Source organism: Oenanthe melanoleuca, chromosome 1A (assembly GCF_029582105.1).
Source record: "Oenanthe melanoleuca isolate GR-GAL-2019-014 chromosome 1A, OMel1.0, whole genome shotgun sequence".
NCBI lineage: Eukaryota > Metazoa > Chordata > Aves > Passeriformes > Muscicapidae > Oenanthe > Oenanthe melanoleuca.
The window spans coordinates 19262747-19288249 of NC_079334.1; the positions used below are offsets into that span (position 1 = coordinate 19262747).

A 25503-nucleotide genomic window follows, 5' to 3' on the forward strand; every position below is an offset into this window, starting at 1 on the left:
CAAATATTTTAACTCAGTAAAAACTATTTAAAGTAAGGATGAGAAGGGCAATTGGTCAAAGAACCACAGCATGCTTAATATTTTTTCTTCCTGAGTTCCCATCCACATTTGAAGAAACTTTTGCTCCATTTGCAACCCACATGCTGACACAGCATCCCTCCCCTTTTCTGTTTCCAGATCCTTTTATGAGTTTATTCAATAAAAAGACAGATACTCATCTCTTTTCAAGTACAAGAACATGCTTTTGAATAACTCAATATGCGATAGTGTAACAGTACGCCAGGACAGCCCCTGTTTTAATCAGTCATATCAACTCTCAGAGCAGAGCTGCCATACACATCTCATCACCTTCTGCATTTATCTCACGGCTATGGAAATGTGTAGGGCTACATTCAGGCTTCCCATTCTTCACAGAGGAAAAAGGGGTGATCCCCAAGGACAAGGCTGCCTGACCCAGCTCCCTCTGAACCTCTGGACTCTACATCTCAGGTCCAACAAGCAGCCTCCCTCCTTGCAGCAACAGACCTTTTTGCAGGTTTCTTTTAGCATGTACATGGCCTGACCTGCCCAGCTAGTGCTGGGACATAAACAAACTGGCAAATCTTCCTAGCCACGTCCCAGGAAGAAAGGAGGTAGAGGAGGAAGGCAGTATAAGAAAACAGGAATGGTAAGATAAGCCAGCCACCAGACTGACAGGAAAATGTGCAGAGGTGGACAGGAAGTGGATGCTGGGATTCAGGGGAAAAGCTGCAATGACAGAACTAGCAACTTGAACTGGCAGGTAAGGGAGGACCAAAGTCCTAGACCAGGTAAGAGCAGTGCAGGGAAATAAAGCAAATTAAGACTGTCTTTTTCTGCTCCCAGTCCAACAGAAACAGACATCAGGCTAGTTCATGAGTGAGGGTGAAATGAAACTGAACTGTGCAGTGGGAGCAAGGACATGAGGTGACACATGCAACCATATCCCACCTGCCACCGACACACAAGAAGCTCTTCCAAGCAAAGGTTTATGCATCTGTGCAACACTGGCAGCTCAGAGGGAAGGCAGTGCTCAAGGCAGTCGCTGGTAAGGGATGGGTTACACAAGGAGTAGGGGTTGGTTTGGTGCCCGATCTGAAGAAACATGGACATCAGGTCTGCAAAAACGTAACAGAGCAATCAGAGAGGAAAATCACATTCACTAACCTTCATATATGGTGATGATATGAGGGTGGCTGAGGGATGACATGATCTCAATCTCCCGTCTGATGTGAACCATATCTTGTTCATCCTTAATTTTGTCCTTACGAATGGATTTTATTGCAACCTATAAATTCAGGAAATCAAGCATTATTCTTGGAACTCAACAGATGCATCTAATCCACTAAGAAGAGTTCAAAAAATAAATACAGATGTTAGATGTTGGCAGAACGTGGAATGACCAAAACAAACCTTTAAAATACAAATCTCCATGCTCCAGCTCCCTCACTGTATAGCAATAAGTACACTCTCATTACAGTAATGGTTGACATGAGGTTTTGGGCTCTTCAGGTCTTCTCTTCAGGCCTTCACTGAGGGGGAACTCAGCATCTTTTGGAAAGATCTCTGTGCTAGCCTAAGAACTCTCCTTATGCAAATGGCAAAACTCCCCAAGAGATTTTGATAGGAAGTACATTTGCTAAGACATGATTGCTTCTGACAATTTTGAAAAGAAACTTTAGAGACAATTTCTCTAAAAAGACTTTGAGCTTTCTGATGGAACAGAAGCAGGAAATCCAGGGTGCCAATATGCACTGATATCCATGTTAATACATAAAGGATCCCATTAACACAGGTTAGTCCATGGTTCTCTAAAGCAGGCAAACTATTCAGGAGTTATGACTTATTCCAAAACCAGAAGAAATAAATCTTCGAAATTCACATCTAAAATCATCTTCATATTAACCCAAGGCTTCAGGTCCTACATAACACTTATGCAATCACTGCAAAACCATATCCTTCCTGCATCCTTCCTCAATCAGCAAGCTTTTTTACAAGCATATCATGTGACTGGGTATCTTTCCAAAAGGCAGGGTGGGAACAGAGGAAGTGATAGCTGAACTTGCAATATAAATTCAAATTATAACAGTCCTTGTGAGTGTGTGTATGTGTGTTGCCTGTGAAAAAAGGGCTTATCTGAACACCCCCATAAATAATCATGGAGGTTATCTCATGCCCTATGAGAAATGCAGAAGGCAACAATGCAGAGAAGCTGGTGGGAGAGGGAAGGTGAGGGCATTGTGCACACTGAATGGCAGCATGGCCTCTATTATACTCAATATTTACCCTGCATTGTTTTTTAAGCTAGAGTTCAGGGAATAAATTATCAGCTAGCTTAAAATCAACAATAAGTCTTTGAAAAACATCACTGACCTGCTGAGATGACCACCCTTTTATGGGTAAACTAAACTTGTGTCATTCTCTGCAGCCAACTACTGTGGACTTCTCCTGGGAAAACATTTGTAAATCTACGATTTACACTATTTCCCCAGTTAGCCTAGAAAAAAAAAATTCACTGCCTACTTCAGTAATTGCAAGTGGCATGACCAGTATTGCTTTCATTATATGATGTAGCATTGAGGATATTGAAGATAGAAGAGACAAACTTACAATATTATAACATTGAAATGTATATAAACAGGAGCCAGCTTAAAGGATGAGGTTTCCTACAAAACCTTCAACTCTAAAAAGTAACATTGTTCAAAAAAGCATTAAGCATATGCCCCATCCCCTTGAATTCCCAAAGATTGCTGCATGTGCTTAATATTAAGCTCTTACTGAAGTGCTCACCTACTTTAGGACAGCAGAACAAAAAGAAGTCAAGCAGCAAAATGATTTGCCTGTTAAAACCAAAACAATTCTTTTTTTTCTCTTGACCCAAACATTTGGAACAGAGATTTGAAAAGCAATAACACAGCTATAGCCTTATTTACATGGTACATATTTCTAGAAAAGGTAATACAACAGATCTTAATTGAATGAGTAACCATGATAACCACCAAGTAATTCTAGAGATGAAAAAGGCAACCAGCTCTAAAGATGACATTGGATTTTTCCCCTTCCCATGTTTGCACTGGGACTGACTGCAAATGCAAATACACCCTGTATACAGAAGGATGTGGGTGGCTCTTGGAGCAGTATGTGCATTCCTGCAAGAAATAAATATAGACAAGGGTAAAAACAAATTTTTTATTAAAAGACAGCCTTGTACTTGGCTCTGAGGAAGAATTTAAGAAGGGTTTCATTGTCAAATATACAACAGGGAGTATATTATTCCCCATTCATGGCTGGTAAAGTAATAACAGCAGCCCAAAGGACATGCCAATCTCCTGATAACTTGACTGTGCTTCACAGACAAGACTTTTGCACATCTACCCATAATTACTGCAACTGGCCTCTGTGAAGTAATTGTATTTAAGAAAATATATTTTTAGATACAAAATGCAAACATCATTGAAAAGTGTGGTGGCACTTCGTAAATATTTGTTGGGCTCAATACTCTAATGCAAACAGATGTGTTTCCTGGGAACACATCTTTTAAGAGAACCCGAGAGTTTACAGTCTCACAACCCATGCTGAAAATTAAGGCACCTTAATTTAAAAAGACTATTCCTAAAAGTTTACCCAAATTTCAAAGATGGTACTTAAGCTCTCCTGAAAGCATCACTTCCCAGTTGCAGGGGTAGAATTCAATAGCCCAGCCAAAGTACTTGGGATTTTGTCAGTGACATCCAGGCTGCAACATCTCATCCCAATATAAGGAAAGAATACATGCTGAACTCCTCTCTTGGGTTTTAACATTCAAGACTTTCTCTTCCCTCATTCAGCTCCTTCAGATCACAGTGACCAGCAAACAAGAAAAGACGACTGGCAGGTGTGAAGTATCTTTACTCCAGTGGTGTCAGTGGAGCCAGGGCAGCTCTAAGCCTCCACCTGGCCACGGTCAGCCCATCCCCTGCAATCCTGAAAACAGCAAAAACACTGTGTGGGAGGCAGTGCCTCTTGGACGTGACCAAAACAAGCCTATTTGCACAGCACATCAGCTGTAGCCATTTACTGTTAAACCTTGATATGCAAGTGGTGAAACAGCACAGTTTATCCACTTTCAGAAGATGAAGAAATCAAAACAGAAAGGTGACATGACTCCCAGAGGAAACAAGGACCGCAGCATCTCAGAAATTGCTGCCTGCCTTTCTCCCAGACTGCAACACACCACAGGAGTGCCTTATTCAACAAACCACCTGCTTATTAAAGGATGACTTCTGATATCCTTCCCCATTTTAATTGCTATTTTTCTCCTCAAAAAGGGTGTCAGAAAAGTGAAAGGTTCAAAGGCATCTCAACAAATACTTTTCTCCCCATGCCATCTGCCTGGTGGCCTGCACAATCCCCAAGTGGATAGCTTCCACACTTCAAAAGCTACCAAGGCCAAACAGTGTCAGCAGACTGTCACTGCCAGAGGTGGCATCCTAGAGCAGGATTAGTGGAGCAGGACAGTATTCATTTCAGCTCTTCCCTTCCAAGAAACTGATTTCTGCCAGTCAAGTCTTTTACCTGCACCAGTTTGCTCAGACCACATCAGCAAAAATACCTGGGCTCCAGTCTACTGATATGAAAAAAACAACACAAACAAGAAAGCATCCCAGTTGGGTTTTATTCAGTATTTCATAGAAACATTACAAATCACAATCACATTCAAGGTATTTTATTACATGTTTCATTGTTTTCATATCTCTGAGCAAAATAAAACCCCTAGCTGTATGTTATGGTATTAGACCATAAAACAAGCCTGTCTTCCAGGTATTCTAAAATACCAATAATGTAACTTCTTGAATGAAATTTATTTATTTCAAAAATATATTCCAGAAAACACATTTTCAAAGACTGCTTATGCTTTTAACACCAGACAGAGCTGGCTCATTTATTCTAAACCCCACTTACAGGACTGCTGCATGATGAACCTGAATAACTCCAGCATAATAGGAAATAATGTCAACTGAGAAATACCTTATGAAAGAACTTGTTCATTATTATGGTTCTTTTCTTTCTTTCTAGCCTGCTTTCTTGCTTTCTCTGAAAGCAGCAGCTTCACTGTAAGCAACATCAAAATTTCTTAAGGGTCACAGCCTATGAATCAAGAGTACAGAAAAAGCAACATGCTTTTTTACATCAGCTACATTAACTGCTCCAAATATTCCAGCTTAATATCTGCAGAGAAAGTGCTGTTAGTCCCTTTGGTGCTCTCAAAACACTATACTTATATCTCTACCACACTTTCCCAATATATTTTACTGGGTTTAAGACTTAGATAATTTAATTATAGTATTTTTAGTAACGTTACTAGTGGAGGAATTTGTATTTTTCCTAGCTTCTTGTCTTAATGAGAATTTCAGGTAACTCCAAGATCCTGCACTCAGAGAGAGTAATATATCAGATTCCTAATAATGAAATCTAAAGCCTCTCACCCCAACAAAACGGGTTCAAGTTCACCCAAAGCCCCTATAGACATAGTATCCAATCTGGCAAAACACTTTAGCACATGCCTAACTTCACACATATGAACAGGCCATTGACTTTTGTGGGACAGCTCACACATGCAAAGCTAAGTACAAGCATAAGCACCAAGGTCACGGCTCAGAACTAAGCCATGTGATGTTTCCCTATGGGGATCATTATTGGCTGTGTGCACCAAAACCATCCCCAGTATCTCCTGCAGCTCTGATGGCTGCATGGTCCCACACATGGGGACAGGGGGAGAAAAAGACCATCAGAGATGGGAGGAAATCGCCTCCACCTGCACCACCAGTTCTGGTACCAGCCTCTGCTTAGAAGGAGGTGAAGAGAATACCCTCTCCAAAATCTATGGCATAGGCATAGCCTCTAATATTGCCAGGCACTTCCAAACTGCTCTGCACAAGCACAGCCCCAGCTTCACTGCTGCTCTGCCTTCCAGAAGCAGATAGGAAAGAGGGAGCACAGCTTTTGGCTTCCCATCCCTCTGTGAGTCAGCTTGCAGAGTGTGCTGGGCAGGAAGCGTAGAGAAATAAATTGCTTTCTTCAAGGCTGCAATAAATTACTCGTTTCCATTTGCTGGAAAAAGGATTTATACTCACTCTCTGAACTGGTGTAGAGAGATTATAAAGTATTTTCCAACACACTTCATGCTTCTTTGCTTTTGTTTCATACAAATAACTGGAATTGAACTATAAATACTTCAAAAGTATGATGGTTGCAAAGGTTTCTGTACATTCAGTCATATCTGTGAGAGAAATGTCTTTCTTCTTTTCAAGCTTCTTGGCTGCTTAGCAGAGCAAAACAAGTAGAATTTATTTTTACAGAGCATGATCAAGATCACTGTGTACAGAAAAGTATGTCCAGGTCTAAACATCTGAGCAAAGGGCATGGCAGGCAGTAGGTGCCCATTTCCATACGAAATCTCCTTGTCTGCTGAGTCATCATCATTTACAGCTGAGAAAAAAAAATAAAAACAGCTGTATTTTCATTAAAGTGAAAATCTGTTTCTCTTGATTTCAGGAAGTTGGTTCGTGTGTTTGTTTTAGACTAATGAACCTAAGTTTGTCTCATTTCCAGCTGAGTTGTGTGAATATAAATAAAGGTAAAACTAGCCACAGTGCGGAGTCATAGACTTTTAAGTCACTGAGTGTTGTAGCTGAGTCTGACTACTTTAAATGCCAAAAACCACTGACCCTTCCCCAGCAATTTCTGCATGCAGTACATTCAGACCCATTGAAAACAATCTTCCACTCCCTATTATCTACCAAGGCTATTTTTAGGACCATAGTGAGATATGAACTGTTTTTTTCCACCGAGGGAGGCTGTGACTTTTAAGATGATTCCAGCACTTGTACATACCACCCATGCTTGAACAAATTCCAGTGGGCTCTTGCAATACTATTGCGGAGAGTCCAAAAATGAGCATCAGGAGTGAAGTTCCCTCAAAAAGGGAAACCAGCTTGTTCCCACTGAGTGACATGTTAAAAGAGACGCGTAAAGAAAATTATTAAAAATTCTTTTCTTTGGGTGAAGAGGGAGGGGGAGGTTAAATACACATAAACCTCTCCTTTCTGAAAGCCCTGAACTGAATCCATTCCCACCCAGAAATGGGAAGTGGGTGAGCCCAGCCAGCTTCACAGCTCTGTTTCCTTTCTTTGAGAGTAGAAGGTGGGAAGTGCAATGTGCCAAGTGCCAATGGGGTGTGGAGGTAAAGAATAGGTTGATCAGCCAGGGGAGGAAGAGAAAGGGAGAGCAGAGGATGTTTGGGGGTGGGGAGAGAAAAGGTACATTGTTCTTTCTCCAGCTCCACAGAGCCAAGTAAGAAAGAATAAAGTCTGGCACCATATAATGTTTTTTCCAGGGGAGTCTCTGCCTATGGCTCTTGGCCCAGACATCACCAAGCCAAGAGCTAAAGAAACAAAGCTACAAAATTATGTGGTCCCTGAGGTGGCTGCAACCAAATGATAAGGAGAGGGATGCTGATAATGCAGTTGTATTGAAATGCCACTTCCAGAGGTTGCACAAAGGAGAAAGAGGGAAGGCAAGGGGTGGGCTGAGTAACTGTCTAACTGGCCTCTGGACCTTCCAGGTGGGAAGAAGGAACAGATACTCCTACGGAGAAATGAAGCATCCAAAGGATTCTGGAAAGGTATTCTCATGAGGACTTCTTCTTGTAAGCCTCCTACCACATGATTATACCTTTGCTGTGTCCACTTGCTGAAAAAAGTTATCCTGAGATTCCAGCCCTGAGTCAGATGGAGTACTAAAGAGCATCATACAGGACGTGTAATTCTAAGAACAAGCTTCTGCACAGTCACAGAAAACATTTCATGCAGTCAGTGAAAAGTTGACAAAAGACCACTGTGAGTATAAACAAAATTAGTGCCTGGCGTTGTGCAATCTGCTAACACATCTCTGAGAGCTCTCTCTTTCAGGGAAAGAGTAAGGTTGACACAATGCCATTGTTTCAGAGATTGTTCGTTTTCACATCCTAAAAGCCAGATCATCTCCATGGTGATACTGCCTGGGAGACAAGGATTCAACAAAATCCTTATTAATTATTTATCAGCAGCCCAACTATTGTTCGATACATCGGCAAACTATGCAGTAATCGGGGGAGTTGCTCAAAGCAGCACCCGGTGCCATCTGCACCCAAGTGAGCCTTTGCTGATTTAAATCTCGGCTTCTGCTCCACTTTTTTCCATCACATTTGTTCATGTCGTGGATGTTACCAAGGATAAAACACTGGTATTGTTGTTGCAAGTCAGCAGCTGCACACATAAAGGGCAAGGATGAATGTGTCTTGATGCACCTCTCAGGTCCATGTGCTTTTATGAGGTAAAGGTATTTTTTTACAGCCACCTCACTCTGCATGGTACCAGAATATAGCAAATATCAGCATCTCCCTGTTCCATTCCCCTCTTCACAATGTACCAGACAGATTATATTTCTAAAAACCAAAGCTGATGTCACTACTTGTAGAGAAACTCATTCCTGTGCCAAGGCACTAGAAGTCCTGAGTCAGTGTGATAAATGTTAAATCAAAATTCTGTTTGCATAAGCTGAGGCACAATGGGCCACTGTCTCTGGGAGAATGAAGGTATGATTACCTCAGGTTTAATTTTCCTTTTCTGGTTCTGTTGGACACAGTTGCTGCTATCATATCATAATCACCAAGTGGAGAAGAGGATTTAACTATTCACAAGCACTCAGCAAGAGGATTATATATTCTCTCTGGTTCCTCCTTTATTCACAGAGAAAGATGCTTGTGGAATCAAGTTTTTATGAGCAGTAGAAGGTACCAGATGAACACATTTATACTGTACATACATAAAGTGGGTGCCAGGAGGAACATACAACACCCTTCCTCCACTTCTTTCCTTGCCCCCACATACTGTGCTTGTTACCAGGATTTGTGAGCACATTTCCTGAGTAACTGCTGCCTTACTGAGAAATTTGCATCCATCCCTTCATTGTCTGGTACGCACTACCTTCAGCTATGTATCAAAAGCCTGGCATATTTACACCATGCACTCTCTGACAAATTTCCCTGGCAGACCTTTCTTCATTTAATGCTGAGAATCCTTGCCTCAAGTCACCTATGTCAGGAATATACTAAAAAACTTTTCCCCTCCCAAAAGATTTTTACACCACATTACTGAAGTCCTAAATCAAAGCACTGTTCAGTTCTAGAAGAAAGATCCTACAAAAAAACACCATTCCTACCAATAATCATGTGTTTCCCATAGTGATGCCTCAATTGCCCCTTCTCACCCCTCCCCACTGTCCCAACAGCATGCTACCACAAATCTGCATCCACTTCAATCCTCCCTGATCCACAGTAAAACAAGTTTGCTGTGGTAGCAGCAGAAGTTGCAGAAGATTAGTTGAAAAGCAAAGGTCTGATATGACCAGGTCATTAAAGATGTTTGCAGCTGTGTCCTGTCAGGTCTGGAGCCCAAGGCTGGTCTGGCACCCTGGGAGAGTCCCTATCTGCAGACTCCACCTTCCTGGAGAAAAGAGTGAGACTGCTTACATTTTCTCTGATACACTTCTAAATGTAACTCCATATCCTCCATATCATGCACAGATCAATGGAATACCATCTCCTTTCCAAAGTCTAATAACTAGACTTTGGAAACTCCCATCCAACTACCTTCAAATTTTCAAGAAAAGATCATGCTTTGGCACATAAGAAGTTAGATCTGGAAAGAAACTTGGGTAGGGGATTCCTCCAAGGCAATGGATGTTCATAACTGTAATTTAAAAAGAAAGAAAACTGCTTTACAGCCTCAACTATGGATCATTCTCCTTAATAGATGTTAACCAGCACTGAATGCCACATTCACTCAAAAGATGAAAACTGCATTTACAGTTAACTTCTGGTGAAGTTGCCAAGCAGATGTTTATTTTTGGCTTCCACATTTACCAAAGACAAATGCTATACTGAGATGGGATTTCACAAAGTCTAACTGCTTTTCTTCCAGGTTACAATTTTGTTGGAATCTAAAAGGAAAAATAAAAATAAAAAGGGGGAGAGAGGAAAGTAGGGAAAAAAATAAGCTGACTTCACTTTTAAGTAAGAAAAAAACTGGTAGCATCCGTTTCTATCATGTCTGTTTATATCATAGTTTAAATGAGGTTAGAATTGTGCAATCATTATTGATCAACTTCCAAACACAGCATAGTTCTATCCAGCACATGTGCAAAAGAGGAAAAGTCACTGAAAGCGAATCCTGTGTCAGTCAGTCTTTTAACTTCTGCAAGTCTGTGTGCAGACTGTTTAGCACTAATTAAATTACTGACAAGTCAGGATAAAGAGGAGTGAAAGAATTCACAAGCCCCAAGTTTACTGTTCTCAATGTTACATGGGTATTATAGATCCACTCTCCAAAAACTGGAAGATAGATTTCACAGTAATTTTGGGGCTTGATCTCACAGCTACCACAGCTGCTGATGTAATGCAAAATGCTAACCTGAGGCAGCAGAGAGGGACTTTAATTCAATGTTGTTTTTTCATTGTGAATAAGCAGTGAACCACACTGAAGTAATCCTCCAAAGTAGGAGTGCACACTGTTCAAGGCATCAATTTGGGGATGAAACACAAAACCAAAATCTTGGCTATGTCGTTATAAAAAAGTCTTTATGACTTTCTTAAGAAGACAGGTATAAAGCCCTGGTGCCTGGGTCTAGCTCCAGTTTGAAAATTACACAGTCTCCTGTAATTCCTCCAATAATTTAAATTGGAAATGGGGTTATTCACACCCTCTAAGCAACCGCTGCAAACTGTTACAATGTGCTGCTAAATAATGGTAACCTCAGCAGTTACCAGAGTCTCTAAAGTGATTTTACAGGCTTAGGTGAAAGGTACTACATCACTGCAAGGCTGTAATTCGCATTAAACAAGGAAGAGGCTTAGACATTGTTTGAACTCTTAGAACCAGTTTTTTTCCCCAGAAGCCACCTCACAGCATATTTTCATTCATTGGTGTATTCTGCTTGAAAAACTTGTGGATAAATAAATGTAACTCTGCTTATTCTCTCTTTTTCACTGAAGTTTCTGTGAGTTCAGAGAAATCTCAGAACCCCTGAGAGCTTTGCACATCTTTACAATGCCTCTTCCACCAGAAATTTGAAGTCAGCTGGTATTGTGTGGATCTTTTGATTTTACTCTCCGGCTCTGCAGTCCTTCAGAGAAAAAGAAAAGAAGTGCTGTTTCACCATGAGAATTACAATAGTACAAGGAAAAAGCTTGGGAAGAGTCTTTTTTTAAAAGAAATGTCTGTACTTTCATGCACCACAACACTCATTAAAACCCAACACCATACTGTTCGACCACCTCAAATTCCTAATTAATAGAACGGAATTTTTAACTGTGGAGAGATTTTTAAAGCTGACTTTATAGACTTCAGTCTTTTTGACTAACATTGATGAGCAAAGATTCATTGTGCAAAGATGGTGGGCCACAGAAATTATATGATGAAGAGTCATAGTTTATGTTTAAACAGCAAAGTAGGAAGGGTTAATGACAGAATGATCAGAAGCACCTGCATCTAGTATACTTTCCTAAATTGATCAAAATATGAACACCACTTCCTGGTGGGAATCTAGCAGACCATAAACCCACATCCTATCTGGAAAAATACTCCTGGAAAACAAAAAGACTGGCAATCATGTATCAAAGCCTCACCCAGATTATTTTGCTCCAGGGCTTACAGATTGCTTTTCAATATTAAATTCGTTTTTGTTAACACACTGCTTCAGTATTACATTGTTCTGCCTGGACATTACCTATTTAATGGTCCCTCCTGGGAAAGGACCATCTTAGAATTTATGACGGAATGTGGTGGAATTACTACAGCAGGAGGAAAGGAGTTTGCTAAGATTTCTTCCTTATCCGTCTCTGATTTCTGAGAAATATTTATACCCCTGAAGGTAGAGGAACCTCCTGTTGCTCCCCTCTGTTTATTGAAAGTAAATTACCAGGGCCACCCTAATGCCTCAGTGGAGAGAGCAACACATGAACAGCAACACTCTCGCTCCCTGCAGCCAGTTGGGCTTGGAATAGATGTGAGAGGGTGAAGAATGAATTATGCTTTCCTACAATTAAGTGGCTGGTGATCCAGCAATTCTGCAGCCTTAAATGCATAATGTCAACCTTCCCTGCTAGAAGAGGAGTTCACAACTGCAGGCAGTTGTTCTAAGTAGTTATGAGGAGACTTAACTCTGGAGGGGAAAAAGCACAAAGCAATTATTTTTCAGGATGGAAAGTTTTTGCCTAAGAACTCCCACAAACCCTTCGAGCTCCAGGACTGTTGCCCCCTTCTTCAACATCCACAAACACCTTTTCTGGCACGTGTTTTGGCTGGAGTCAGTTGAACAAGCGAGAGTTAGAACTCATGTTTCTGGGTTCCCCTTGCCAGAAGCTAAGCTGTTAGGTAGTGTAACAACAGCAGCCCAGGCTTCCCACTTCACCCTGCCAGCGACCTTCGCACAGACTTGGACATACCCCCTTCCTCAGAGTGAGCAGCAATTCCCTTTCATGCTGCTCGATCCAGAAACTCATCTCAGCAAGTACCACAAATCATGTCAAAGCGAGCAGGACTATTAAAGCAGTGCTGCATAACGTGAATTGCTGTCCACAAGGGACTGGACCAAGAGACTGCCTAACCCACTTTGTTTAACTTTTTAGTTAAACAATCCTGAAAGGGGAAGCTGCATTGCTACTCTGGAAATTACAACTTTAATCTCATTTGAACCACACATTCCTCAGCTAAACTGCAGAAATAATTTAAGAAACAACTCCCATATAAGACATTTTTCTACATTTCCTATACTTCCTGGAAATATATTATTTCCAATGCTGTGAAGTAAAAGCAGACTTATTAATGTACCCAGGTTAAAGTTCTTCCAGTAGCACCAATAAACTCTAATGTCAGGCTAATTATATGCATTTCACCAGTTTTGCATATCCACATTGCTCAAAGCAACACCCCACAACACCAGTGGAACACCGATCGCTTCCGACTCAACCCCACAAACCATTTGCGCATATTGCATCCATCGCTCACTGGCACTGCACTGCCTGTGGCAGGAACCCATAGTGCTTCCCTGAAAACAGAGCAAGCTTCATTTCCCTTCCTCGGGCATGCATTAATGCAGCTCTGAGGTGCCAGCTTTTACTAGGTTATTTAAACAGCGTCTAGAGTTTTGCTGGGCAGATAAGAAGAATAACTTGGGCAGTAAAACAAAGATACAGCTGTTTGTGCCAAACACTCAGTTTATGGCAGTACTTCATAGGAATTACTCCCCATAACAACTGAACTGTCATATCCTACAACTACATCCCAGGCAACCTCCCAGCTGAACTCACTACGGCTGCTGTCTGATGTGCTCTACACACAAACACCCAGAACTAACCAGATGTTCTCTATGTAAAACATTTGGTTTGAAACACGCAGTGCTTCTTTCCAAAAATCCATTACATTTGTTTAATGGACTCGCACAGTTCAACTAAAATATCCTGGAGCAGACATTTGACTGCAACTCTACTCTACAAGCCCCATCTGCAAAAAGAAAAAAAGAGAAAGAAGGAAAGAAAAAGCAAATGAGAATGCTTTACATGATTTATGCTGTCTTTATGATCAGCCAGTTCATAAAATACAAGCTCTGCTCTACAGACAATAACACAAATCGCTTTCAAGTGTATTGTTTAGTCCTTGCCTGTGTTAAACAAATATTTCAATTGAAACAAAGGAACTCTACTCTTCAGCTTACAAGTGTTAATGCAACTGAGAGCAACATTTTACCCACGTACATCACAAGGGATGAAATTTTTTCGTTTTATGCTCAGACTGAGTGAGCAATGACATCCAATAATGATAACCAGTTACAGTCACAGTTAAAGTTTTCCTTTCATCCAAGAAAGGCTTGAAGAAGGTTGAAGTACAGCATGAAATCTTTTTCCCTGATAAATTCCTTGTGAGCAATGCATAACGCAAAACCAGGCCTACCACAGGTTCCCTTAGATCACATCTGCATAATAAAATGACAGACAGAATGGAAGAATGCTTTGTTTTACTGAAACACTGGTAGAAAATTCTCAAACTGAGTTGAATAGGACGGCCAGTCTCTGGCCTGGATGCAAACGCACTGCACAGCTCACTTAAAGGCCCTCCTGCCTGGTTGTGCTGAACCAAGTTGTATCAAACAGCGCTCAACAGTGATGAGATGTCTCCAAGGTGCAAGAGATGGTGGGCTTTTGAAAAACTGGCACCATTCAAAGTGTGACTAAAGCCATGGAAGAGGACATTCATTTTAAGAGCAATTTTCCTGAGATGGTTATACGCACACAAGGAACGGCTCAGCACAGTGCTGGAGCTGTGGCTGACCTCAGCGCTCTCCGTGGCTCCACCACAGACTTTCTAGATGAACCTCAGGGAAACCACTCATCTCCTGGATGCCCAAAGCATGGCTGTAACAACTGGCTCCAACAGGAGTTGAAGCTTCAACCAACAGATCACCATTTAATTATTTTACCTCATTCTGGTACCCTGAAGAGAATAAAAAATATGACAAAGGAGGTAGCATGAAGGATGTTGTTCCTCATGTACAGTCCTGATTAAAATGGTATCTTCCCAAGAGGGTAACATGAGCATCTCTCAGTTACATCCCTACACAAGTCAGCTAAGCCTGCATTGCCTCCAGCAGGTATTTACAGGAATTTTCCAGGTTCCAGGCCACATGCCATTACAGCATGCACCAGATGGGAAGGTTGTGCTCTGCCCTCTTCTCCTCCCAAAGGCTATTTTATCTTCTCACACCAAAACAACAGCCTGCAGCTCTGCCCTGCTGGATCCGCTGCACCAGGTGTCCCCAGGCATCTCCTGGCACCTTCATTCCTCCTTCCTGAGCTGCACTCTGCTGGGGAAGCCATAAAGTTTGATTTGTGCAGGGTGGCAGAAATATGCAAATAAGTGACAGCTCTGAACGCGTGCCTTGGAAGCTGTTTCTTTAACAAATGCTTTGCTGTCTTTCCCTGTCAGACTTGTGTGCAAAGGACTTAACCTTTTTGTGTCAACAACAAAGCACCATTTAACAAAAAGGAGCATTTGTTTAGTTACCACACAGCTCAAAAAGATATTTCTATCCGGCCCTCATCGCTATCTTCTGTGATTAAAAAAATATTCACAGTCATATTTAAAGTAACACTTGTACCTCAAATAAAGGGAGATATCTTTCATCATCAGGCATTTAATAGAGATTAGAAATATCAGCAGAGATCAAATGCCTTACTGTGTACAGGAAACATGGTATGAAGGCTTTGAGATCTCCATCAACAGCAAGACCCCAATTTTTCTGATCTACCAAGGAATAGCTAAATTTAGTCTCTGAACTTGGTATCTTTTTGCAGGAACAATAAATTACTATTTTTTAAAGCCTAATGCCCCTTAACTAGTGTAGTAATTCTGAGGCAGTGCTGCTCAGGGCCAAACACGCTGACTCAGCTCCATGGCCCAGCCAGACATTAGGATAACTGCAAGTCCCTCAAGCCGCCAGACCTCAGAACAAAGACACTGCTCCAGTCTTAAGTCGTCCCACATGCGGCTGCTGCGCCAGAGGAGCCGAGGGGCTCTGGGATCACCACAGGCCAAGGGTCCCCAGGAAGGCAAGGCAATAGGGGAAGCACAGCCAGCCAAGCACCCATGCTTCGTCATAGAGGCAGCCAGCCCCACACAAGGTGCAGCAGGCCCTCCCATTCACCAGGCCAGCATCCCAGGGAACCAGCAGCAAGGGCTCCCAGGCACCACGCTGAGGTGAAGTGGGAATGCTGACAGTGAGAAGGGAAGGCTGAGGAACAATCCAGAAATTTACAGTTACATTAGGAGCATGTGAAACTCAGCAACCTCAGCTGCTGTCTTCTTAATACTTCCAAAAACAAGACCTGCATTTATTTTGAGATTTTTGCATTCACCTACAACTGGCTGAAATGGTGTGACACATGCCAGCCATGCCAACCCCTTGTCCCACAGCTGCTCCATGACTCGGTTTTTTTTCAAATTAAAGGAACCACCCATTAAACCATTTTATTATCGCCTACATTGGTAAGGATAGAACCTGGAAAAATCCATACTTGAGCAAGACCCAGGACTTCCATCCATCACATTATGGACCAGTGGCAGCTTCAAGGACTGATGGCTCATAATACATCAGAGCTAAGCAAGTCCCATCTGTCTTTGGAGAGCTGAGAGACACAATGAGCTTGTACCATGCAACAGTTTAACAGACTGAACTGAGGATTGCCTCATGGTCTGCAGTTCAAAATATAGAAAGTACAGAGTTCAAATAAGAGTACAAGAACCGTGGAAGATCAAGGGATGGCTACAACCTTGCCTCCTCCATGCTTTGCAAAGGTTACAGGAGGGCCTCCATGTCTACTGAACATCTGGCATTTTTGGTGTGGGTCCAGGATGTTTGATGGGTATGACCAGACACAGTACACACACGGAGTACCTCACCCAGCCTCCAAGTGTTCAAAGGTCTAGGATCCCCTAATTTATACAACGTACTATGCTGCCTGTGAAGACACGGTGATAAATACATTCTGTTTAAAAGCAGATACTTCTCAAATCATAACTTGCAGATGCTCAAAGTCTTTCATGTGGGTAAGACAAATGAGAGCCATAGAGACTGATTTTGTAGCCAGGGAGTACAGGAAGCAACAGCAGGAGAACACTATTGAAAGCCTGGATACACTTATGGCTTTAATGAATTGGTCATCAACTATAACAACACACATATGCAGTTTTTACCTTGCTTTGTAGTTCGCTCCCTGCCCTCCCCAGCTATTCCCCATATATCTAGCAAAGTGGAAATTATTTTGAGTTTAGTTTATTAAATGGACACACATGGTACTCACATCTGCTGGAAGATATTTGAGGGAAACGCTGACAAATATCATTTACATATTTAGTTGGAGACCTTTTCATCTGAGACATTTCCTCTGACATATGAACTATCCTAAGTACATTGACCCATCAGTGCTAATGACAAGAGGCTTTTCTATGAAGTGTCTGGAGCACACCTGGGCAATTTCGGGACAAATCCTGACTTACGGAGGAGGCAAGAAGGAGATTCTCTTGTAGGTCAGAGATTCCCATGCCAACGTGCCCATCAGTGGTGGCATGCAAACCCTCAGCACAGAACACCCGAGCTGGGCACTGGTTGCAGCCTCCAGCCTCACCCGGGTCAGGAGCTGCTGAGGCTCTGGCCAGCACACGGAGCACACTGACTTTGGCTATCTATGCAGTGAGCTCCTATCCCACCCCAAGCCTGGAGGCAAACCTGCACCTCTGGCTTCAGAGCTGTGGCAGAAAACATTGTTTGGTCCCACTTTTTACAGGAAAATATGAATGGTTGCACAGAGAGAGGAGGTGCTTTGACATCAGCATCCCAGTTCATGTAGATACAGGGTATATTAGCTTGGTACAAGGGGGAGAGACGAGAACCAGGTAGACGCCTATGTCAAACCAAAGGTCATAAATCAATTTCCAAATGCCTGGTATGCAGGTTTTGGAAACACGTCCCATATGCTCTACATTTAGATAACCATGGCTGTACATACATTCACCTGCTGGGGCTCAAGGCTGATAGACCCAGAGCTGGTTTTCAACCCACACATTTGTCATTCTTCCTTGGCACTGGTGTGGCCACCCTGTGCCTCCTCCCAATTCCTCACTCCAGCAGAGACTCTCTAGTTACTTATTTACCAGACAAAACACAGACTAACTACAATTAGAGTTCTGTAGAGAATAAACAATTGCTCACAAGAACTGCACATTCCACACGGTTTTATTCAACATGTATGACCCTGAACTACAATATATACAATAACCGTCTCCACATGGCAAATCCACATTGTGGTTCCTAAAAAAATAATAATAATTTTTAGAACACATGCCACTAAAAAATGCAGTACATTTTAGCAATATCGAATGAAAGACTTTGTACCAGCAATTTCCATTCTCTTGTGCTCTCTAGCACATGGTGCTATGAAACCATTTGTAAAAACACTTTGGCATTTTATAGTGTTTTTAGCTGAAAGCTGCATTAAAAACATTGGCTCAAATTCTGTTGTGAAATTTCACATGTAGAGGGAATCACGCTAGGTATGCACCAAGCCAAAATGTGCCCTGTTCATTAGTCTAACTTTCCCATATTAACCCTCCCAGAAAGGAATACACTGAGACACAGGGAAGTTAATTATTTGCCCAAAATTGTTCAATCCAATGCAGGACGAAAAAAATAAGGCAACAATCTCTTGGAAACTTTAAATTTCTTCACCTGTAAGGAAGTGCAACATCACTGAAGGAATTTCACTTGATCTTCACTCAAAGCTCAAAGAACAGGCTGTTCTTTAATTTAGTAAAAGATTTGACAAACTAACATACTCAGATGACCCCTTCCTGGCCAGTCATTAATTCAGACTTCCATTCTACTGACCCATACTCCCCTGAGCAAATCTGCTTCTCCAACAGAAATTCTCAGTGCAGAAAACTAGTATTCTGTTCTAGTGCCTTTCTGCTGATGACCCTCATGCTGTAATCAGTTATTTCCGTCTGCACCCCTCAATGTTAAGGTCTTCCTTGGCATTTCAATTATCCAAGTGTTTATATGAAAACTGCAGCAATTTGATACAACCAGGTAGTAACTCCTATGGTAATAAGTCCAGAATATTCACTGTGAATTACATTAGAATAATTCCGGTGGTTTTTTTTTCCATTTGCTGCTTTTTCTTCCTCTTTTTTTTAAACCACAATCTCGGAACACATCTAATAGTCAAGGGTGGAACAAATAACAAATTAACAGCAAAACTATTTTCAAGCCCATATACTCTTTCCAACTTCTATTCATTCCAGATCTAGAATTTCCATGCATGCAGAAGATGACCTGAGTTTCACTAACATGCCTTCAGCACCATGAAAACACTGTCCAGATTTAGACACATTACAGCTCCCTAAAGGAACTCAGTTTGAGCATCATAAATAAATACACACATACATACATGCACACATCCATACATGCACAAGACCTAGGTGATGATTTCTGCAGGTATCCCTTTTGCCCTGAGGAGCCTCTGGCCCCATGTGAGTGCGGCGTGGCGGGAGAGCTGCCCGCAGCAGGCACCACAGGCTGTGCAGATCCTGCTGGCAGCTGCCAGCTTGGAAACAGGGAGCAAAGCCGCACGCCCCGCGCGGGTCAGCGCGCTGGCACGCACAACAAAGCGAGAGCAGCCGAGCACAAAAGGGCCGGGAATGGAGACCGAAGCTGGATGTCACACTGGGACAAAAGCCTGGGTAAAGACAGAGGCCAGGAGGCAGGACAGTCTGAGCTCCGTAGGAGGGTGTTGTGCACAGGACCCTGATGTTACATACTCTACATGTCTGGACGAGCCAGGTATTAGGTTGTGCACTCAAAGCCAGCTGAAAAATTCTGCTGATTTTGGCTTTAATTGGCAAGTTTTTCATTTCTCATGTATAAAATGGGGTAGCAATACAAGCTATTACTATAATTGAAATGTATTATCAGAGCTGAGGAAGTCACATTCATGAATCAGGAATCTGCTGAGCAAAGTAGTGTACAGACACTTCACATCTACACAGCAGCGTTGTGTAGATGCTCATAACTGTGTCTGCCACAAAGGAAGATGTCTTAGTAAGAGCAAAAAAGAACCTCAAAAGAAATAAACAGATTCTGTGTCAGATTTGGACATTACCCTGCAGAAGATGCACACCGAGCAATCAAGATAAATATAAATATGAAGCAGTGACCCAAGTGCTAACTGAAGAAATTCTCAGGCGAAAAAATGGAAATATATAATTAAAGATTAAAAAAATCCCATGCATCAGAGGGATACTGACATTTTCTGTGATATCAGCAGCACAGGTGAGAGAACTGGGACAAACATTTCACCTGGCTTTCACTGCCCCCAGTGACCCACGAGCACACTTTTATTCTGTTACAAGGAGACCTTAAAAAACACTCGAAAGAGACAAATGGTTGTGTGGCCAACAAGGCCTTAATTACTGACGTGACAGAGCTGTCATTGTTGGCATTCAAGTTTTGGTTTTGTCATGATATGAAGAAATACAACCAGCAAAGCAAAAGTCCTACTTTCATGTAATCTGTTGCTCTTCCAGGTTTCAAAGACTCTGTGCAACTCTTCAAACTCATCAAGAAGCAGACCTGTTTCAAAGCAAACCTGATTTGCACTGCAGTTGTAAACAAAAAGATTGGTTGCTTTAAAGTTTGAGGGTTTTTTTACAAGATTTTGATCCAGAAACCAATTTCATTTGGCAACATCCTTCTACCTGCACTTATTTTGCAAAGGAGATAAATAACACACAGCAGCCACCACACATAACATGCCAGTCCAAATATGCACCACGTGCCTGTTCCTCATGTTGGGCTGCTGCTTGTCATCAATTCCCAAAATAATTAACTTTCTGGAGGAATGGCTGAAGGAGAATAGTGCTTCCTCCACCTGCTGGCGAGGAGGAAGAAAAGAAGTCGTGGCTCAGGCAGAAAGAGGGAGATGAAGGTGGAGGGGAGGCAGGCTCCTGCAGCTACTCCCTGTCGCCTCCCAAGGGAGAGAAAGGGAGACAAACTTCCTGGCTTTTGCAAACGGCCAACAGAAAACGCCTATCTGTAATCTAAATCTGCATCCTAATGAGTATTTACTCCAGTGATATCATTTACTCAAGAAGAATCCAGCAGCATTTACCATCTTTGTGCACCGTGCACAGAATCAGCCAGAGGTGTTCAGTGCACACCTTAAGTAAGGCTGAAATAAGTGTAACTGTGGATTTCTTGGCTAACAAACGAATACAGAACACGAACAAAAGTTCTGTTCTTTTGGTTTAACATGTGAGACATGACAAGTGGAAAAAACACCCACAGAAACACCAGCATGAGTGTTACTTCACAGGCTTCAGATATCATCTCTTCATCCTTACACTTGCTAACAGGTGCCCTAATTTAAAATGTTGTAAGTTACGAATGTGTATACTGAGACAGCACTAATGAAGAAACCTGGCTGGCAAAATTAGGCACCTCATACATCATATACTGGGCAGTATTTTAACTGCTCCGTGCAGCATGCAATACTGTCTGTAGTCACTGTGGTAACTAATGCACAAATTCACCTAAGTTGTTTCCAATAACAAACCAAATGTATCATACAATCTACCCCGGAGCTTTATGGCAGGAAAGTTTATGATCATGTTCCACTGCTTTATAAGGAAAGACAATAAAGTTAAAGTTAAGAGGAATAACAATTTGAATAAACCTGTAACCTGCTAACACGTGCCAAATACTACTTTCATTCAAGTCAACAGAAATCCTGCTATTGATTTCCAATGGCACAAGATTAAAGCACATCTGTACTTTGCATTGAACTGTCTTCTCACCTTGGTTTTACTTTATTTACCCAAACCTGACAGTTTATTTCATTTCTGAGCTCCGTTTATACAGATGACGACAAATCCAAAGTTTGTGCTTCACATTAAAAGCCTGGCTAATCATGCAGATGTCTTTATTAAATGCTATACAGCTAAAGAAATTCTTGACAGAAAAGAGAAGTGGAAAGGCTAAACAGGAGAATTGCTTGAACAAGACTGATGAATGGGAACACAAGGTCCAACTTTGCATCTGTTATCGTACAGCTTCAAATACCTGCTTACCACTGAGTAAAGAAAGAGAGGATCAGCTAAACCAGCAGCAGAATAGGAAGCAAGCAGCCTGGACAAGAACACCCTTAGGACTCTCGCTGCCAGCTGCAATAGGATTGGCATTGGACGTGGTGCAACAGACAGTGCTGGCCACATCCCCTGCTCTGTGCATCCCCTGCTGGACACAGCAGCATCTGGTCCAACCTGCTCTTGCCCATTAACAAGAACTGAGAAGAGGAAAGGGAAGAGAAAGAGAGGTGGAAAAAACAAAGAAAAACTGCCCCTCTGATCAGTCATCCCACCGGTTCTCTTATCTCACTGAGGGAAAGGAATCAGTGTTCACTGTAACAGCCAGACAAGGGAACTGTCAGAAAACAAGAAGCGCTTTCCATTCACGAGATCTGGCTGGATTCCTGACAACTAGCTTGTATTCTGCAAGCGGACAAATTGTGGATATTTTACATACACTCACAGATGTTACAGTTCAAATAGACACATTACACCACAACTCGCCTGCAGACTAGTTAATAATTACAAAGTGCCACACGCCAAGGCTTGCATTACTCCAGTAAAAAACTCACACCCTGGTAAGGACTTGTTCAGCTTCCACATACCAGCTGATACAGCGAATGTTACATTTTTATTGCATTTAAGATTGCGTAGGTATTCTGATTTTCACTCTCTCCATTTCAAGATGGCATTAACCATATAAATTCAGTTCAGACCACCACATCAAAGTATCCTTTAGCTGTGCAGCTGAAGAGCTTGACAGTTAGCAAAATATGTAAAGACCTAGTGTGTTAAGTTAGATGAGACACACATCTATTCCACATCCTTTCCTCTGTGAGGGCTCTTTCCAAAGCCAAATCTCATTGTGCATTACTGTCACCTTTTTTTTGTCAATTTCTCAGCTCCTTGAAAAGAGATGTTTTCAATTTATTTGCTTATTTACATTTTATAAAGCAACTCAAAATTAATCTACTTAAAAAATAATAGTTAACATATAACATAACCCTGAAGCTGTTGTTAGCCTGAAGCTGTAAAACAGCCAAGACAGCAAACTTTAAAAATCATGGACTTAGAGTGAGCATGTGCAGAGATGTCCATCTCTGGTTTCTCTTTAGACAGCCTCCAAATGAGCTAATAAACTGAAAGCATATACGATATAACTCTACAACTTGGCTGAAACTCTCATTTTCACTGTCGACACAAAGATATTCAGTTGCAAAGTAAGTGTTCCTTATTAAAGTCATAGCATCTGAAATTTCATTTTCTGTTTTACAGATCCTTCTGTCTCTGGGTGCCTGTTGAGCTCCCCAGCAACCGAAAGGGAAAGATACATGTAACGTCACCAGGGAAATGCCTTGCTTTCAGATGAAGTCTAGTGAAAACTCAATCAGTGTACTTCAGGATGAAGACCTCTCTAGAAAACCACCTATTTCTCTAACATAACAACGCCTGCCTTGCATTTGCCTGCCCTCTGTGGATAGTTACGTATTTCTGGGCAGGAAAAATGACAATAATTCTGACTAACGTGTACATTGCTTCAGTTGCATTTCTGCGCCCGGCTGGAGCGCTGCACCAGGGAGGAAATGCTGAAGCTGAATTATTGCTGGACAAGCCCCGGGCTGCTTGAAGTCTCGAGCCAGCCGGCACCGCTGAGCGGTGAAACGGATCGTAAAAACCAATGGGGTGGGTTGCAGTCCCTGCAATTTTTTTAGGTGTCAGCAAAGTTCAGGTCACAAAAGTATGACCGAATCACGGCATTTTTAACCAGAGAAGCAAACGTTTTCCCTTCTGACAGCACTTTGTGAGCGGTGCTGGTTAGCCAGGGGATGTGACAGGTTTCTCCAAAACGTGAATTTCCACTGGGGAAAAAACTATTCACAGTGGACTCGCACGTAAAAAACCAGAACAAAAACAATAAGCCACCCTATTTTTCCAATAATATCACATCCCTTCAAAAGGTACCAACGCGCTACCACAGTCCCTCCAGCAGTGCCCCAGATGGAGGTCTCCTGCAGGGCTGGCACCCCGAACAAAGCCCGGAGCGCAGGCAGGGTGGGATGCTGAGCGGGTCCCGCCTCGCCAGCCCCGCACACAGGACACAGGGGCTCCTAAGGGGATGCACCCGGCCGGCGCTGCTGGAAAGCGGCGCTGGAATCTGATCCTATATATATATACCTGTACACATAAAATAAAGAGGCAGAGAGAAGCCGCTCCTGTTGCCTTACCACTCTGCCAGAGAACCTCTCGATGGCCCGCTTGACTTTGCCATAGGTGCCTTTGCCCAAGGTCTCCTGCAGCTCGTAGCGATGCTTCAGGTTGTGCTTGTGGTGATGCCGTTTCACCCCCTGCTGCTTCCTCGCCGCCGTTACCTCCGGGGACGGAGCCGCCCCGACTGGCTCCTCCATGGCCGCCGCTGCCGCCTCGCCGCCGGGCGGGCCGGGGCCGCAGGAGGAGCAGCGGGGCTGCGCGGGGCTGGGGCTGCTGCTGCCGCGGGCGGCCGCCTCGGCGCCCTCCATGCCCGGCGGCGGCAGCCGCGGTGTGAGCGCCCCGCCGGCCTCGCCGCCTCTGCCTCGGCCCCGCGCCCGCGCCGGCACCACGGGGCGCGGCGGGCGGGGCGGGCCGGGGGGCGGCGGCGGCGCCCCCGCTCTCCGCCCCTTCCCCGCCGCCCGCCCCGGCGGCCGCACCGGCGTGGGGCGGCCCCTCCGCCCGGCCCGCCCCGCCCCGAGAGCCGCGGGTCGGGCGGGGGCGGCGGCTGCGGGTCGGTGCTTCGGGCGCTCCTTTGTGCCGGGGGGACCGGGGTTCGGCGGCGGCTCCCCCGGGCCGCTGGAACGCGCCTCACGGGGCCGAGCCCCGCGGCGCCGCCGGCCCGGCCCGAGCCCCTGGGCCCCGGGGCCGCGCTGAGGCGAGGCGGAGCACCGGGCCCGCGGGTCTGGCGTCTGCACCTGCAGGGGCGGCGGGCACGGGCTCGAGACCTAATTTAGGTCTGGAAAGTTTTTCCAAAAAACGTGTCATTTTCCCCATTCACCAAGCGGGCGAGGGTTTCCTGTAGGGCTTCCATGTTGGTGGAGCTGGAAGAAAAACTCAGGCACACCCAGGTGCCGCCTGTCCTTGGCAGGGGCAGGCGCTGTTTGCCTGCTCCACAAGGTTTTTGCCGGTGAGAAACCTTCCTCGGCCCAGTCCTGCTGTGGTCGCAAATCTGCGCCAGGAGCTGAGGAACACCTCGTGTCTGCTTTCGGGATCTGGGAAATACAAAGAATGCATCGGTTTTACGCTTTCTTCATTTTAAAGTAAGGGTTATTTCTTTCACAAAGAGAGCTTGAAAACTTAAACCGATACAGACATACAAATTATTGTGAAGGGGAAGATGATTCAGATGTTCTCTTTAGAAAATAAGCCATCCCCAAGTGCATGGCCGGAGGAGGCAGATGGTCTCTTGTAGCAGAAATGGGAAATTTGCATGGGGTGGAATCATTCTGGCATTCTCCACTATGGCCGGTTTTCTGGATCAACACAAGGACTTTCAAGTGAGAGCCCTGGTTCAGTGTCTCTTCCCCAGTGAGTGTTCTTAAGGTGCAGGTTACAGCTGGGATTGTCTGCTCTACAAGGATAACACACAGACTTTTTTAAATTTTGGGTTCTACTTTGTGGTCAGAGCAATATCAAGGCAAAGAATTTCAGGAGTTGATAGTCACATTCCTCCGATTTGCTGGAGGAGTGTTAGCACAGAAACATC

General features: G+C 43.4%; 1 protein-coding gene across 1 annotated transcript in view; it reads right to left on the minus strand.

Annotated features, from left to right (window-relative positions):
* Positions 1-24364, minus strand: part of NUAK1 (NUAK family kinase 1) — a 46404-nt gene extending 22040 nt beyond the window's left edge. Inside the window, exons 1-2 of the mRNA XM_056516279.1 lie at positions 23996-24364; positions 1186-1306 (exon numbers count right to left, since the gene is read on the minus strand). Coding sequence (XP_056372254.1) covers positions 1186-1306; positions 23996-24286 — 412 coding nt within the window. The 5' untranslated portion in view covers positions 24287-24364. The remainder of the gene's footprint in view (positions 1-1185; positions 1307-23995) is intronic.
* Between the last annotated feature and the right edge of the window lie 1139 nt (positions 24365-25503).